The following is a 14,943-nucleotide window of genomic DNA, read 5'->3' as shown; positions in this document are numbered from 1 at the left end:
CGGTGCCCCGGAAGCAAATGCCGCCAGACCCCGGAACCACGCGCGAGGCGATGGCGGCGTGGTGGCTGGGGCAGGTGCTGCGCGGGTTCGGCGCTGGGCGGCCGAACGGGCGGGGGGTGGCCCGAGCCCCGGGCTGGGGAGCTCACCCGCCCCTCGCGTCTCCGCAGGCCCCCGCCCGCGCGGCCTGGAGGAGCGTCCTCGCGGTGCCCCCGCGCGCAGGTGAGGACTCGTCCAGGTGGGCACGTGGGGAAAGCCGCCCTGCGCTCCACGGTGCACGGCCTGTGGGTGCGGAGAAAAACTCTGATCACCATGACCAGCATCAGTGCCGGAGACGTTAACTAGCCGACGTGTCACTGGCCTCGTGAGGGGCCAACCCAGGACTGAAGCCAGGTGTCCCGGGCCTAAAGGAAAGCGGGTCCCGTCGGGGCATCTGGCACGCGGCCGCGGGACGACGGCAGGGGCTGACTGGACCCGTGTAGAGCGCGCCGTGCGCGCCCACGAGTGCTCTGCTAGCCCGCCTGCCCCAGGCCTGCTTTTCAGGCCAGGGGGCCGTGAGGCTGTGTTGTGAAGGGACCCAACTCTGAGTGCTTAAGTGTACTTTCTGTGTACGTCCCATCTCTGAATTTCCGAGCGATGAGAAAGCAACGCTGGCACTCTTTCCTTCCAGAGCACCAGCACCGTGCCACCCCCATCTTCTCCCCCAGGCGGGTCACCTTGGCCTTCCCCATCCTGAGCTTATTTCTAGTGCCTCTGTGATTTTTCAAATACACTTTCTCTTATAATTTGGGGGTGGGACAGGGCGGGGGGGGGGGAGCAGAACCTTAGGAGAGCCCTGTCAAGCACTATTGAGTTTACGTCACGTTTCTGTTTATTCAAGCCGCAGCAGCCAGTGCCGGTTTGTCTTATCCAATAGAATACATCTCAGCGTGCTCCTGTGTCAAAGGCTCAGGGTGGTGCCATGACTTGATTACTCAGGGTCACGGTTGGTGGCTAAGCCAAGACTGAGCCCCGGGTCTCATTCAGTCAGTAAACACCCACCAAGGGCCCCGTGCCGAGAGCTGGGCCAGACACAGGTGTGCTGGCGCGCTCCTGACTGCAGGTTGTAGGCAGCCCCCCTCCTCCTATACCCCATGTTCCCAGAGGTGGTGGTGGTGTCTCCAGGGCCTCCTGACCCCAAGCCAGTGTTGTGAACCCCCAGGGCTGGCCTGGAGGCCAAGCAGGTGTGGCAGTTCAGCAGCAGAAGCGCCTGCCACAAAAGTGGAAGATGACTCCTTCCTCCGCTGGTTCCTGCTTCTCATCCCTGTGACTGCCTTTGGCCTGGGGACGTGGCAGGTAAAGACTGGCCTCCAGCTCTCGTGGCCTTGAGCCCTTGGCCCTACTGCCACGTGCTTGGGCTCTGCTCTGTGTCCATAGGTCCAGCGTCGGAAGTGGAAGCTGAAGCTGATTGCAGAGCTGGAGTCTAGAGTTATGGCCGAGCCTGTCCCTCTGCCCGCGGAGTGAGTGGGGCCACCAGCCAGGGGCTGGTCTCGCTGGTGGTCAGTATGGAGCCTGGCTTGTGCTTGCCGCCCCAGCCCTCAGAGGGGAGCCCTCAAGATCAGAGGTCCTGCTGGGCTTCTTGCTAACGTGGTCACCCCCGGGAAGCTGCCTGAAGGATATGGGAAAATCTGTCATCCTGGGTCTCACCCTGTCTTCAGGCCTGCTGTCCCTGAGGGATCCCCCACAGTGGGGACAGCACCTAAAGCAGTAACTCCTAGCTGGCGGCAGAGAGCCGGCACCGTCGCGTCTGGACTGCGGTGGTGGTTTGAACCAGTGCCCGAAATGGGGCTCCCGCCCTCTCCCCTCACTTCCACGCCCTGTTCTAGACGGCAGCTGTGTCCCACAAAGCTGTCATCCAGGGGCACGGACTGGTGCTTGCAGACGGGCTGCTAGCCCACACAGAAGGTCAAGTCCAAGCAGGAGTCCACAGTTGTAGTTTCTCGCAAATGTGGATGGTTTGGTAGCGCGGTCTGTTCCGCTCCACAGCAGGCGAGTCAGTCAGCCTCCCCGTCGGTGGGCGCTCCCTGCCCACATCGTCCCCACCGTGCCTGCACATCACCTACGTTACTCCTCAGGCCACGGGGGGCTTTGTGGTTCACAGCCCCAGGAGAAGGGGGTTTGTCTTCCTCCCGAACTGTGCCTGGCCTCAGCTCCATTTGTCCCTCTCCCTTGCAGCCCGTTAGAGCTGAAAAACCTGGAGTACAGGCCCGTGAGGGTCCGGGGGTACTTCGACCACTCCAAGGAGCTGTACATGATGCCACGGACCATGGTGGACCCGGCCCGGGAGGCGCGGGAGGCCGGCCGGCTCTCTTCCTCGGTCCAGAGCGGCGCCCACGTGGTCACGCCTTTCCATTGCACTGACCTGGGGTGAGCAGACGCACGGGGCGGCAGCGGGCCTGGCAGGCGCAGTCAGGATGGCTCCTTCTCCTCTCCTCCCTCCACCCGGGAAGACCCGGGGAACCCAAGATGCTCGGAAAGGTTCGATTGCTTAAAGGGTCTGAAGTTGGAACTCGACGCTGTCAGGCCAGTTCCCTGACTTGCTGCCGCACAGCCCCCATGCGCTGAGCCCCGAAGGGGGAGCAGAGGGAACAGTCCGGTGGGCGCGTGCAGAAGGGTGGTGGTGCGGGTGAGGAGCTACTGCGAGCAGCGCTGTGTGTGCAGGGGGCCAGCCCAGGAGGGCAGGGATGGGAGGAGCCGCCCGGGGCACCAGGGCAGAGCAGCTGCTTCCCCAGTGCCAACACACAGGTGAACCCGGGGTCCTTGTCCTGCGGCTCCCTGGTCGGAGGGTTGGGATGTGCCCCTGGGGCTCCCCTGGTTGGGAGGGGAGAGTGGAGGGAGGTGCACAAGGAAGCTGCTCCAGTTGCAGTTCTGGGAAGAAGTGGCTGCCTGAGCCCAGACCCTGGGGGCTTGAGCCCCTGTCTGCATGCTGCAGTGGGTGGGGCACGAGGAAGTGGGGGGGGGCCTCCACTCCAGGCAGGGGTTGGTGACTCCCCCGTCAGGAGGCAGGCACAGGAGCACCTTCCTACGGCCCACGGCCTTTGGGGGCCCCAGGCCCTGGCCCAGGTCATCTCCACGGAGCCCAGCTTTAAACGCCCCCCAACCCCTGCACCAGAGTTGCTCCTGAGGTTGCTCGAGCAGATGTCAGGGATGGCCTTCATGCAAAACCCTTTCCCCACTGAACATGGCACTTTCGTCACTCCAGAGTCACCATCCTGGTCAACAGAGGGTTTGTCCCTCGGAAGAAGGTGAACCCCGACACGCGGCAGAAAGGCCAGGTAGGAGTGTGACCTCTTCCTCAGGTGAGCAGGGCTCTTGGGAGACAGCCCTCCTCTGTGCCGTGCACATCAAGGACAGCCCCCACTGTCCTGTTCAGATTGAGGGGGACGTGGAGCTTGTTGGGATAGTGCGGCTGGCAGAGACCAGGAAGCCTTTCGTCCCTGAGAACAATCCAGAAAGGAACCACTGGCATTACCGGGACCTGGAGGCCATGGCCAAGTTCATGGGCACAGACCCCATCTTCATCGATGCAGACTTCAGTACGTTGTGCCCAGCCCAGCCCAAGTAGCTGGAGTCAGTGCCCGTTTGCAACGTAGCATGGGGGGCAGGGGCAGCCTCAGTGGCCGGCCAGGTGCAGGTGGAGGGCCCTACTGAAGTGACTGGGAACGGGCTATGCAAACACCAGCAGCTCGGGGCAAGAGCGAGCTAGGAAGGCTCCAGGGGAAGAGCGGGCCAGGTGGCGGTGACAGGAGCCTGAGAACCCCGTCCCCACAGAGAGCACAGTGCCTGGGGGGCCCGTTGGAGGGCAGACCAGAGTCACGCTGCGGAACGAGCACGCGCAGTACATTGTCACCTGGTGAGTCCCACCCCCGGCTGTGCTCTGGGCCCCTCCTTGTCGGAACCCTCACCAGACAGTTGTCTCCACCCCAGGTACGGACTCTGTGCGGCCACATCCTACTTGTGGGCCAAGAAATTCCTACGTGGGACTCGGGGTACCTGACATGGTCAGCTGCGGCCCACGGTGCTCAGGACGGGCGGTCTCACCGGCCGAGTACTGTCAGGTGCCGAGTATTGTCACGTGAATAAATCACTGGCTGCTGTACACATGCCACACCTTCCTTTCTACCTGGACAAGCTAATACCCCAGGTGATGAGAGCCAGGCCGGGGTCACGGCGCCCGGTGTGACTGAGCAGCTCTGAGACCGTGTGTTCAGACCTGCCCTGCCCGGCAGCTGACTGGTGGGTGACACGTAAGGGCCCTAGTCTGAAGGTGAGCGCACCACCACCCTCTTCTCACAAGCCCAAAGGTCACTTTCACACCGAACGCCCAAGACTTGGGGTGGAGAAGTTTTTATTACTTTTATGTACAGAAACCACAGTGCACCCTCAGCCCAGCTTGGTGGCCAGCTCCTTGGCCTTGGCCTTCTCCAGCTTGGCGATGCGAGCCACTGACTTGGGGCCCAGCACGTTGCCTCCCCAGTGGCGGCGGATCTGCAAGGACCAGAGACCCTGTTAGCCTGGTCCAGCACCCCCTCCCCCCAAGCACACTAGAGCACTGTCCTGCTCAGTCCTCAGGAGCCGACCGCAGGACACCTGGCCAGCGGGCCCTCCCCACACAGTGACCTGCAGAAAGCGGCCCCTCCTACCTCATCGTGTCTGTCGTTGTAGTTGGTGCGGACAGCTTCCACCAGCTTGGCCAGAGCTCCCTTGTCCTCCCTAAGCAGACAGGACGTGTGGGTCTCCACCTCCCAGTCCCTGCCCTCCTACCCCCCAACCAGGTCGGCTGCCTTAGGCTCCAAACAGAAACCCTTCGCCTCAGACACAACATGACCACACGGTTTGTTCAGCTGAAGAAATTCACAAGCATCACTGGCAAAGGCTCAGACAGGCGTGTTCCCTTAACTTGGGGTCTCGAGATGTGGGGGGGAGGTAGTCCAGTCCCCTCCTGATCCTGGGGCGCGGGGTTGCACTGCGCACTTACGAGTTCACCTGTGTGAAGGCGACGGTGGTGCAGGTCTTCCTGTGGACCAGACGCCCCAGGCGGGCCTTCCCCTTGATGATACAGTAAGGGACCCCCATCTTCCGACACAGTGCAGGCAGGAAGACCACCAGCTGGAAGACAGCGATGGCTCTGAGCGCGCGTCCTGACCAGCAGCAGCAACGACAAGCGCGCTGGGTGGCGGATGCTCAGGGTTAAAAAGCTCATGTACTTGCACTTCAAGGCTTAATTCAGCGAGAAAGTCACATCATCGCAAGAGCCACATGGGACAACTTAGCTCCCCTGTCCCTGCGGGAACAGCTGTCACCCCACTTCGGCCTTGGAACCTGCCAGCCCAAGCTGCACCTTCCGGGCAGCGACACCTGGCCCTGGCTCAGCGGCTGGGCCCACGTACCTCGATGGGGTCCACGTCGTGCGCCATCACGACCAGCTGGGCCTTCTTGTTCTCCACCAGGGTGGTGACGGTGTTCACGCCTGCACCACGAGACAGGGTCTGCGTGAGGGACCAGGGCCACGGCCACCTGACCCCTCACAGGAGCCGCTCCCCCTCCTGACCGCACTCACCTGCTCGGAGGACAGGGGGCCTCTTGGTGGGCACATCGCCTTTGCCAGCAGCTTTCTTCTCCGCCCGGGCCAGCAGCCTCTGCTTCTTCTCCTGCTTCGTCTCCGGCCGGTACTTGTGCGCCAGCTTGAGCAGCTGCGTAGCTGGAAACCACCCTCAGTTCAGACCCGCAGGCAGCCTGAACCCTCGTCCTTTACTGCCATACGCGCCAGGTCACCGTACTGGGTGTGAGCTGCACCCCGAGAAACCTCGGGACGGCGCTGCCCGCCCGGCGTGGCTCAGTGGGCTGGACGGCGTCCCACAAAGTGGGAGGTCGCAGGTTCGATTGTAGTCGGAGCGCACGCCTGGGTTGTGGGTTTGGTCCCTTCTGGGCTCACACGAGAGGTAACCAGTAAGTGTTTCTCTCCCCCCTTCCCCCTCTCCAAAAACAAGTCTTAGAAAGAAACCTCAGGACAGGTGCATGATCTTCACAGTTAGGCCACGGTCAGGCTCTGGGGCCTGGACGAAGAAGCCTGACCTTCAGTGACCAGTCTACTGCTAAACACCCGCCCCCACCCCCCCCCAGAGGCCGCAGGTCTAGAGCTGTCCACTCAAGGTGGTAACCCTGTGGGCGGCCAGAAGCCCCTCCCCACCCGAACCCACCCGTTTGGCGGTCCAAGGCCTGGGTGAACTGGTTGATGGCCGGAGGCACTTTCAGGCGCTTATAGAGAATAGCCCGTTGCCGCTGCAGGCGGATGTAGCGGGGCCACTTGACAAAGCGGGTGAGGTCCCTTTTGGGCTGGATGTCCTGTCCTGTGAAAGGAAAGGCAGCACTGAACGAGGCTCTGACTCCGCGGCCAGATTACGCTTGGGCTGCCCCGACGTTGGTGCAGGCGCCCGCATATCTCGCAGAAAATCAACGTCCGGGACCCAGGGGACCCGCGATGCCCATGTCCCCGCTGGGCAGGCAGCGCCCGGCGAGGCCGCGGACGGAGAACCCCGAAGCCCAACCCCAAGGGTCCGGCCCCAAACCCGCCCACAAAGGCCTCAGAGCACCGCCGGGCCGCTCCGGACCCCGCACGCACCGATGCCAAAATTCTTGGGCCTCTTCTCGAACAGGGGGTTCACCACCTTCTTGGCCTCCTGCTTCTTCACGACCGCAGGGGCCGGCGCCACCTTCTTCCCCTTGGCCTTCTTTCCCTTCGGCTGCGCAGAAAGAAAAGCCGGGTAACCCACCTGCCCTCCAGGCCGTCGGGGCCGGCTCCCCGAAGACGCGGGCGGCGGGTCCGACGAGAACCACCCAGCGTGCGCGCGCGTGCCCGGCCCCACTCGTGCATCAGCGATCTTGGTGGTCAGGGAGGTCCGCACCGCCGCTCAGATAGCAAATATTCTCTCACATCATCTGCACGAGCCGGGCCGGCCCCAGCGCGGGGTGCTGCACCCCCAGACGGGGTAAGTGGTTCCCTTAGGGACCCGACCCCAGAAGCAGCAGCAGCACACCCAGCCCCCCTCCCCAAAGGCCCGGGGTCCGGCTCTAGGTGCCATCAGCTCCAAACCCCGCAGTGCGGCGGTAGGCCCGCCAGTTCCTTCTCCCTCGGCCCAATGCCTCTGGGCCAAGCCCCGCGGGGCTCCCCTCGCGCCAGGCGGTGGAGGGACTCCCGCGCGGCCGAGCCCCGAAGAGGATGGCGGCGGATAGAACCCGGACCCAGCGCCAGCAAACTCGCGAGGAGACTCACCATCTTGGGCGACCAGAGGAGAGAGAAAGGAAAGGGAATTGTGGGAAATATGTATGCTAGTTTGGAGATCGCGAGAACTGGAGAGTGCGCGGGATTTCGGATTTAAAGTGACAGGACTCCCTTCGCCCGCTCTCGGGTCGGGGGCGGTGCGGAGAGCAGGAGTAGGGTCTGTAAATTCGGAAGGGGTGTGGAGACAGCGGCGGGACGCTCCAGGTGCGGAGAGGCGCCAGGGAGCTGGGACTTCCCGAGGGGAGCTCACTCATCCCTCACCCGCCGAGCCCGGGGTTTGCGGACGAGGTGCAGGTATGGGTGTGGCAGGGCGGGGTCGCCGTGGAATGTTCCCCAGAACGGCTCCACTGCCGCAAGTGCTGTCGTTCGGCCGGGCCTCGGGCCCCGGGCGGAGCGCTGGAGCGCCGGGCCGGAGGGTGGTCCTGCCCGGAGCCCGGAGCGAGCAGGCGGTCCGCGCTCCGGGCGTCCGGCCTGCAGGGGGGCGCCAGGTGCAGAGTTGGAGGTGCCTGTCTGTGGAGAGGTGGGGCAGGGATGGAGGCGGGGGAGCGACTGGCGGGGTCCCCGCAGGCCTCTTGCGAACGCTCTTGGGCCGGACGTGGACACGGTGTCGCGGGCTTGCCCCGGGAGACGGCGTGAGGTCCCGTGGCGCCCCTGCGGGCCAGGGATCGGACGAGTTTGTTCGGCGGAGAGGGGATCCCAAGATGTGCACGTTCTCGGGGGCACTGAGGGTGGGCGGCGGCGGCTGGCCCCACTCGCATCAGACTCCGCTTCCCAGGTGCTGACTGCGGGCCAGGGCCTCCGCTCCCTGCCTGACCGGCTCCCGCCATGGCCCAGCAGAGGGCCCTGCCGCAGAGCAAGGAGACGCTGCTGCAGTCCTACAACAAGCGGCTCAAGGACGACATCAAGTCCATCATGGACAACTTCACGGAGATCATCAAGACCGCCAAGGTGCGCGGGCGGCCTGTGTCCTGTGCCTCGGGACACTCCGCGCCCGGGGAGGGGTCTGCTCGGGCGGAGTGTAACCAAGGGCCCGGTGCCGGCTGGTGGCCCTTGTCCCTGTGGGCACAACAGCTGGGGAGCAGCTTGGGGTGGACGGGAGCAAGCAGGCGAACAGATAAACCAGCCAATGACAGGTCCCTGTGCAGCGTCTGTGGGGAACTCGTGTTAAATTGCCAGGTTCTGGCCCAACTAGGTAGCTCAGTTGTTAGAGTGTCCTCCCAATAGGCGGGGGATGCAGGTTCGATCCTCAGTCAGGGCACAGACAAGACTACCAGTGAGTTCGAGAATAAGTGAAACAACGCACCGATGTTCCCCACTCCCCTTCTCTCTAAAATCAGTAAACAAAACGGCCAGGTTGGACATCCAGCACCACTTACCAGCAACAGGCTTGGACAGGCACTCGATTTCTCAGGGCTTCGGTTTCCCGAATCACACGGCCCTGGGGATGGCAGGCCGGGTCTGTGTGGCCACCTCTGGGCCTGGCCAGGACCCAGACGTGGCAGCTGCTCTGTGTGGGCGAGCGATCAGCGCCGGGCTCCGTGGGCTGGGCCCTGGCGTGACCGTGGCAGACCGGGAAGCCCTGTTTGAGGACTAGTGAGGGTGGGGTGAGCTTGCTCCAGCTCACGGTTCACTCAGGCTGCCGGCGGGGGGGGGGGGGGGGGGGGGGGCTTGGATATTGAGTCATAATCTTCACAAAACTCCTCAGAGCAAGTCCCTCCATCCTCTCCATCTTCAGAGGAGGAAACTGGGGCTCAGACTTAGTAGCCTGCACAAGGTTCTTCTGCCAGTAACTGGCAGAGCCAGGCCTGGAGCGCAGGAGGCCCGACTCCCCACCACTCAGGGTGCCCTGATGCCGCTGTGCGCTGACACAGCCCCTGGAGAGTCCCTGTCCAGGTGGGCGGGTGGGGCGGTTAATAGTCCGCACCTTAGACAGGACGGGCCGCGCAGGCCCTCTGGCTCCCGCATTCACCTCCTGAGACACACCCAGCTCCCCGACCTATCCTGGCCTGGGGTCTGCCCACCCAGGCTTCTGGGAGGACTTTGTACCATAATGAGGGTCAAGGGCTTGGCGCCTGGGAAGTGCTCAGTAAATGTTCACTTTAAAAAAGTTGTCTTTTTGCTCGTTACTGAGTGCTTGAGCTGTTGGTGACATGGGTCTGTACTGAACAGGGCTCCCCACCCCCAAAAGACTTGACCTTGCCCAGGGCTTCCCTGCACCCTTTGTCCAGACAAAGGTGCCTGTTCTCTCCTTAGAATGAGGAGAGGGGAGGGGAGCGTCACCCCAGGTCTGGGTCGCAGTGCCCGCTGTGGACTGCAGGACAGGCAGGATGGGGGGTGGCAGGTACCAATGGGCCAGCGCCTGCCAATCTTAGGCTTCCTCCTTTGCCTGCCAGATTGAGGATGAGACGCAGGTGTCCAGGGCCACTCAGGGCGAGCAGGACAATTATGAGATGCATGTGCGAGCCGCCAACATCGTAAGTCACTGGGGGGAAGGCCCAGCCTGGGCACCAGCGCCTTGGGGTCCCCACTGTGTCTCCTGGGTGGGATGCAAACCACTTCTTAGGAGACACCCAGCCCCTGAAGTGGAGGGGTGTCCATGCCAGCATGGGAGGGACGGCAGGGGGCACTGCTTGGAGACAGGTTGCCCCTTCTCCCTCGTTCACGAGAAAGCTTCCCAAGAGTTGTTATGAGTATAAAGGCAAATTTCCAAGTGAAGCTAGATGTGCATCTTGGTCCCTTCTGATGTCACAGGACAAATGCACCCACTATTTCCATAAGCGTGGGGCACACGCGAAGGCACTTAAGAAAAGGTTCCGAAGGAGCCCACCCAGCTGGTGGGCTGGCCACCCAGAGGAAGGGCAGGGCAGGCGGTTCGGCGGGACAGTATTTCCATCTGCGGGCTCGGGGGCTTGAGTCACTCGTGGGGTTGGAGCTCAGTACCTCCGGGCCGGGGCCGTGCGGGAGGAGTTTCGGGGGCCAGGACCCTGCCCCCTGAGACTCACCTCCTGCCCCCTCACTTCTCACTCTGGAGGTCAGAGCCACTGTCCCACTTTGCCTGTGAGGTGAGGAGACCAGGCTGCTGCTTGGCCAGCTTTAGGCCCAAGGGGGCGGGATGCTGTCACACCCGCACCCTCAGGCTCTGGTTCCCCGGCCACAGGTCCGAGCAGGGGAGTCCCTGATGAAGCTCGTGTCTGACCTCAAGCAGTTCCTCATCCTGAACGACTTCCCCTCGGTGAACGAGGCCATCGACCAGCGTGACCAGCAGCTGCGTGCGCTGCAGGAGGAGTGTGACCGGAAACTCGTCACCCTGCGGGACGAGGTGGCCATCGACCTGTATGAGCTGGAGGAGGAGTATTACTCGTCCAGGTACAAATAGGGCCGCACCTGGACCTCAGAGGTGGGCCCAGCTGTCAGGTGCAGCACGGTGCGGCCCAGCCTGGCCCAGCCCGGGCCGGCAGCCTCACAGTCCCGGTGTTCCAGCCCCTGCCTGCCTGGCCACGGCGGCAGAGCCAAGCCAGTGGCCCAGCAGAGCCTGGTGCACAGACACTCGACACTGTCTGCCGGGCCAGGCCCCGGGCAGGAAATCACAGAACTTCAAGGGCTGGGAGGGCCAGAGCCTGCATTCCTGCCCAGGGTGCTGGCTGCCTGTTTTTGAACTGTTTGGTCCTTTTAGCTTTTTAATCAATATTTCATCAAACATACCAGCCAAAGCTGGGCTTGCTCCTGTTGGTCGCCCGCCTGTGTCCGGCAAGCCTGGGGAGGCTAGTCCCTGTGGCATCACCAACCCCCCACATGGGGGGTGGGCCTGGGAAGGAGGAGGAAAAACCCCAGGCAGAGGATGACCCTGAAGCCAGGCCCGGCATACTGTGGCCACCTGGCTCCCATTCAGCTTGGCCTTGCCCTTGGGGCCAGAGCCCCCCTCGCCTGGCCGCACTGAGCCCCAGGATACTGCAGGGGGCATGCCCATCACCCCAGCCCTCAGGGGCCACTTAGATCCCTGAACCTGAGGCCTCTGAGTGAGAGGGGCCCTGAGAAATCTCAGTCCAGGTGTAACTTACATAGGGGAAACCGAGGCTAGAGACCAGGGGCCTTACCCCTCGGTCCCCAGTAGCTTCGGAAATCCAGACCCGGCCCCGCAGACGCGGAGTCCGTGCCCCTGTGCCCGCGCCCGCTCCCGGCTGTCCTTCCTCCTGTGGTGGCTGTAAAGCCGCCTCTCTGCCTTACGGGAGCCACACTGGGGCGGGGGGGCGGGGATACCCAGCGCCAGCGTGGCCTGTGGTCTGGGGCTTGGGTCCAGCGCCACCCCTCATGGTCCCTGCCCATCTCGGCCTCTCTGGGAAGGGACACTATGTCGCTGCCCAGCTGGAGAGGTTCTAGACTTCTCCAGAGCATTCTGGGGCTGCCCCTGGTCCCTGGTACCCACCAGCTCGGTGGACATGTGGTGAGCACCTCCTAACACAGCAGGCCTTCGGAGAAAGGTCTCGAGGGGGCCCCTTGCAGGGTTTCAGATACCAATGGGGACCTGAGACCCTGCTGGGGTCATCGGTCGTAGCCACACTGGGTTTGCAGCAGCCCTTCACCCCTCTGTGTATATCCCCGTGACCCCAGGGCCTGACCTCTGGCCTGAGCAGCTGCAGGATGGCCTGCCTCTCCAGGTGGAGGGCAAAGGGCAGGGGACCCACCCATGGCCACTCAGCAGGGCCTGTGTGCCAGGCCTCCCACACCCTGCCCGTTCATCTCTGGTGCGCCCACAGTGGTCTGGGCTGGCCTGGTGGCCCCCGCGTCCCTGGGCCTCAGGAGGCCAAGTCCCCCTCTCGCCCCGTAAGTGGCCAGGGCCCCCAGCACCCGGCCCCTCCATCCCGCTCGCCCGCTGCCACGCTTGCTCACCCGCTTCCCCCTCATGATTTGCTCTTTGTCCACCTCTCACTCTCTGCTGTCCTTGGGCCACCGCTCTGTGACTGGGATGGTGTCTCATACTGAGCATCGAGGGCGGGAGCCAGAGGCAGGGCAGGCTGCAGGAGGACGCCAGGGGACAAGCGAGGGCCGGCCTCCGCAGCCTTCATGAGCCGCAGGTCCCCCAGCAGCACGCTGGCAGGGGGCAGCGGGGCTGATCAAAGGGCCCATTTGTGATGGCACAGCTGGAGCCGTGGCACAGGACAGAACACCAGGGTCCCTGTTCCTGTCACCTGATCCTGGCTCAGGCCTGGAAATAAGAAAATAAGACAGGTCTCTGCCCTCATGGCCCATGTGAAGTATAGGATCCGGGAGAGACCGCAGCGAGCCTCCCAGCCAGAGGAGGGCGGCTGCAGCCAGGATGGGGGTGGCGGTGGCAGCCGGGGCTAGAACAGCCATAGGACAGACACCTAGCAGATCAGTGGAGGGACCTGCTGGGGCCACAGACCTGTGTCAGCCGGTGCTGGCGGGCCCCTCCCTTAGGATGCTAAAGGACGCTGTGCAGGGGAGGCCTGCAGGCAGAGTGCCGGACAGAGGGGAGAGGCAGGTGTGGGGCGCTGTCTGTTTTCTTAATGCGGCTTCTGTCTCGCTCTCCCTCCCCCGGCTCCCACGCCTCTCTGCTCCTGTCTCCCCGGGTCTCTGGTGGTGGAAAAGCTCAAGTCTTTGCGAAGCTAACGATCTGCCTCTGTGCGAAGCTTACTGGAGGCTGGACCTCGACACCGACCCTGCTGACGGCCTCTCAGCCCCTCTGCTGGCGTCCCCAGAGCCCAGCGCTGGGCCCCTGCAGGCCACCGCCGCCGCCCACTCCCATGCTGGTGGCCCCGGCCCCACAGAGCACACCTGAGCCCCCCCAGCCTGCCCCCTCCCTGCCGCCCCAGCCTCGCTCCTCAGCCTTGGATCCCGCTTGGGCAGCCGCTCCAACCTCCTTGGGGGCCTTGTCGGCTCAGGGACAGCCCACCCATTTCCAGGGCGGCTCACTCTTCCTCAAGCCACCTCTGTTCACTACCTTCCCGGCCAGCTGGGCAGAGGAAGCGTCCAGAGCAGTCTGGCCTGTGGAAGAACTCCTGGCCGGAACCCCAGGCCCAACGTGGGAGGCCTGACCTGACCCTGCTGTTCAGAGGGGAGGGGGCTCTGGGTTAGCACACACCTGTTCTGGTTATTTTTTTGTTTTTTGTAAGAGAATGTCGAATGAAAACAGCACTGCCCTTCTGCCTTGGCTGGTTCTTCTATGTTCGCACTGGATCATTCCGGGACTCCACTGAGCCCCCGGGGGCTGTTGGAGTGAGCTCCTGGACTCTGTCGGGATGGTCTCGGGCACCAGGTCAGCCCTTGGGGGCTCCGGGCAGGCGGGGGCTCAGTCACGCTGGGGTCGCGGCTGCACAGACCCACTGCCCAGAACCACCTGGGGTCTAGATCCTCTCTGGTGAACGGACAAAACACCGCTGCCCCCTTGCATGTTGCGAGGCCCAGGCACCTGTGCCTCTGGTCCCTGCTAGTCTTTGCTGCGCCCGAGTCTGCTGGCATCAGCACTTCAGGGAGGAGTGGCTCCAGGCTCGGAAGGGGTTGGTTGAAACGGTCATGGAGCTGGGGAGCAAGATGGTAGGAATCAGTACTTAACCCAGACGGCACCCTAAGCCCAGCGCCACTGTACAGGGTCATCTGAGAAGCTGGGGAGGGCTGCTGCTGGGAGCCGGGGCTTTGACCCTGCACTCCCGTGCTCTCACGGGGGAGCCCATCGCCCTGGTGTTTGGAAGAGGTGACAGCCCACAGTCCAGCCTCATGGACAGGGAGGGCTACAAGCCGACCCATCTGAGGTCCCAGAGACCCCCATGGCCAAGCAGAGGCAGCAGCCCTGGCTCCTGCCCAGGTCGCTGGGTGGGTCAGGCAAGCTGCTTCCCCTCGGAGCAGGTTCCCCGTGGAGAGGGTGCGTGGCACTCTCCTCCCGCGGCCCTTGAGTTGTGGAAATAACTTGTGCTTAAGCACTAAGGTAGAAAAAGTTCACCACCACCAAGAGTGTGATGGGGGAAGGCGGGGAGGAGCGGGCCAGACTTGGTGGCGGGGTTTGGGTTACCATCCGTTTCTAAACTGAGCAACAGCAGGTCCCCCATCGCCCGTTTCGCCCTCCTGGGCCAGTGCCGTCGTGGCCTGTGGGGAACAGAGTGGTTCCTCTGAAAGCAGAGTGGCTGTCCTGCCCTTGTCCTCTGCAGCCCACGCCCACACCCCAGCAGCTGAGCTGGGTGGGGAGGCCCGCTGGCTTCCGGTCCTCCAGAGCCCGGGCAGGGCAGGTCCCGGTCCCCCAGCCCTGGCCAAGTGCGCTATCAAGGTCCCGCAGCCTCTGTGTGGCTAAACTCTGGTGCATCTCAGCCCTTCCCACGTTTCTGTGCCAGCTCTTCATCCTGAGCGCGCACCTGGACGCCCGTGGGCAGAGCTGCTCCTGCTCGGTTTGCGTCCTCGCCCGTCCTCGGCCTCACGGGAAAGCCATTCGAACGTCAGCTGCGGGACACCCAGCCCTGCACACTTGGCAGCCCCCTCCTCTAAGAAAAACCACACTCCCGATGCCCAAGGCCAGCATCATGCCCCAAATGACCAATAACTCCATAGTGTCATCTAGTAGCATGACATGTTCTCATATCCCCAACTGTTCCCCAAACATCTTTTTTAACAAATTTTTT

At 63.4% G+C, this 14,943-nt stretch overlaps 3 protein-coding genes and 2 non-coding genes across 8 annotated transcripts; 2 read left to right on the top strand and 3 right to left on the bottom strand.

The window, feature by feature from the left end:
• Window positions 1-5: 5 nt before the first annotated feature.
• SURF1 (SURF1 cytochrome c oxidase assembly factor) lies at window positions 6-4,135 on the top strand. Its single transcript, XM_053918908.2, has 9 exons — window positions 6-74; window positions 168-219; window positions 1,199-1,332; window positions 1,414-1,496; window positions 2,212-2,403; window positions 3,239-3,311; window positions 3,410-3,572; window positions 3,808-3,889; window positions 3,964-4,135. The coding sequence occupies exons 1-9, from the start codon at window positions 18-20 to the stop codon at window positions 4,031-4,033; spliced, it is 906 nt and encodes a 301-aa protein (XP_053774883.2). The 5' UTR covers window positions 6-17; the 3' UTR covers window positions 4,034-4,135.
• Window positions 4,136-4,367: 232 nt separating this feature from the next.
• On the bottom strand, window positions 4,368-7,429 carry RPL7A (ribosomal protein L7a). Its single transcript, XM_024562144.4, has 8 exons — window positions 7,310-7,429; window positions 6,659-6,779; window positions 6,237-6,386; window positions 5,597-5,737; window positions 5,427-5,506; window positions 5,015-5,145; window positions 4,680-4,749; window positions 4,368-4,524 (listed from the first exon to the last, which is right to left on the bottom strand). The coding sequence occupies exons 1-8, from the start codon at window positions 7,310-7,312 to the stop codon at window positions 4,420-4,422; spliced, it is 801 nt and encodes a 266-aa protein (XP_024417912.2). The 5' UTR covers window positions 7,313-7,429; the 3' UTR covers window positions 4,368-4,419.
• On the bottom strand, window positions 5,216-5,288 carry LOC112306627 (small nucleolar RNA SNORD36). The gene has a single exon (XR_002974957.1). It is a non-coding gene; the product is annotated as a small nucleolar RNA SNORD36 (small nucleolar RNA).
• LOC112306628 (small nucleolar RNA SNORD24) lies at window positions 6,906-6,980 on the bottom strand. Its single transcript, XR_002974958.1, has one exon. It is a non-coding gene; the product is annotated as a small nucleolar RNA SNORD24 (small nucleolar RNA).
• Window positions 7,430-7,454: 25 nt separating the features above from the next.
• On the top strand, window positions 7,455-13,480 carry MED22 (mediator complex subunit 22). 4 transcript variants are annotated; one of them, XM_024562404.4, is made up of 5 exons: window positions 7,455-7,612; window positions 8,094-8,266; window positions 9,712-9,792; window positions 10,476-10,684; window positions 12,926-13,480. In XM_024562404.4, exons 2-5 carry the CDS (start codon window positions 8,144-8,146, stop codon window positions 13,113-13,115), a joined length of 603 nt encoding a protein of 200 aa, XP_024418172.2. In that variant the 5' UTR covers window positions 7,455-7,612; window positions 8,094-8,143; the 3' UTR covers window positions 13,116-13,480. The 4 variants fall into 4 exon arrangements, with proteins under 4 accessions (XP_024418172.2, XP_053774908.1, XP_053774910.1 ...); XM_053918933.2 differs by lacking the exon at window positions 7,455-7,612 and adding an exon at window positions 7,664-7,820; XM_053918935.2 differs by lacking the exon at window positions 7,455-7,612 and adding an exon at window positions 7,664-7,838.
• Window positions 13,481-14,943: the final 1,463 nt, after the last annotated feature.

The sequence above is a fragment of the Desmodus rotundus genome, chromosome 1 (genome assembly GCF_022682495.2).
Source record: "Desmodus rotundus isolate HL8 chromosome 1, HLdesRot8A.1, whole genome shotgun sequence".
NCBI classification, from domain to species: Eukaryota; Metazoa; Chordata; class Mammalia; order Chiroptera; family Phyllostomidae; genus Desmodus; species Desmodus rotundus.
Note: the sequence above shows the minus strand (reverse complement) of the source record. Positions and strands in the feature narration are given on the sequence as shown.

Excerpts from the sequence above, each read along its gene's own strand:
- SURF1 (XM_053918908.2), top strand. The coding sequence starts at position 18 with ATGCCGCCAGACCCCGGAACCACGCGCGAGGCGATGGCGGCGTGGTGG. Across the intron at positions 3,312-3,409 it reads ACACGCGGCAGAAAGGCCAG|ATTGAGGGGGACGTGGAGCT; the intron begins GTAGGAGTGTGA and ends TGTCCTGTTCAG. Across the intron at positions 3,573-3,807 it reads CTTCATCGATGCAGACTTCA|AGAGCACAGTGCCTGGGGGG; the intron begins GTACGTTGTGCC and ends CCGTCCCCACAG.
- MED22 (XM_024562404.4), top strand. The coding sequence starts at position 8,144 with ATGGCCCAGCAGAGGGCCCTGCCGCAGAGCAAGGAGACGCTGCTGCAG. Across the intron at positions 8,267-9,711 it reads AGATCATCAAGACCGCCAAG|ATTGAGGATGAGACGCAGGT; the intron begins GTGCGCGGGCGG and ends TTTGCCTGCCAG. Across the intron at positions 9,793-10,475 it reads ATGTGCGAGCCGCCAACATC|GTCCGAGCAGGGGAGTCCCT; the intron begins GTAAGTCACTGG and ends CCCCGGCCACAG.
- RPL7A (XM_024562144.4), bottom strand. Across the intron at positions 6,387-6,658 it reads GCCCAAGAATTTTGGCATCG|GACAGGACATCCAGCCCAAA; the intron begins GTGCGTGCGGGG and ends TTCCTTTCACAG. Across the intron at positions 4,525-4,679 it reads ACAACGACAGACACGATGAG|ATCCGCCGCCACTGGGGAGG; the intron begins GTAGGAGGGGCC and ends TGGTCCTTGCAG.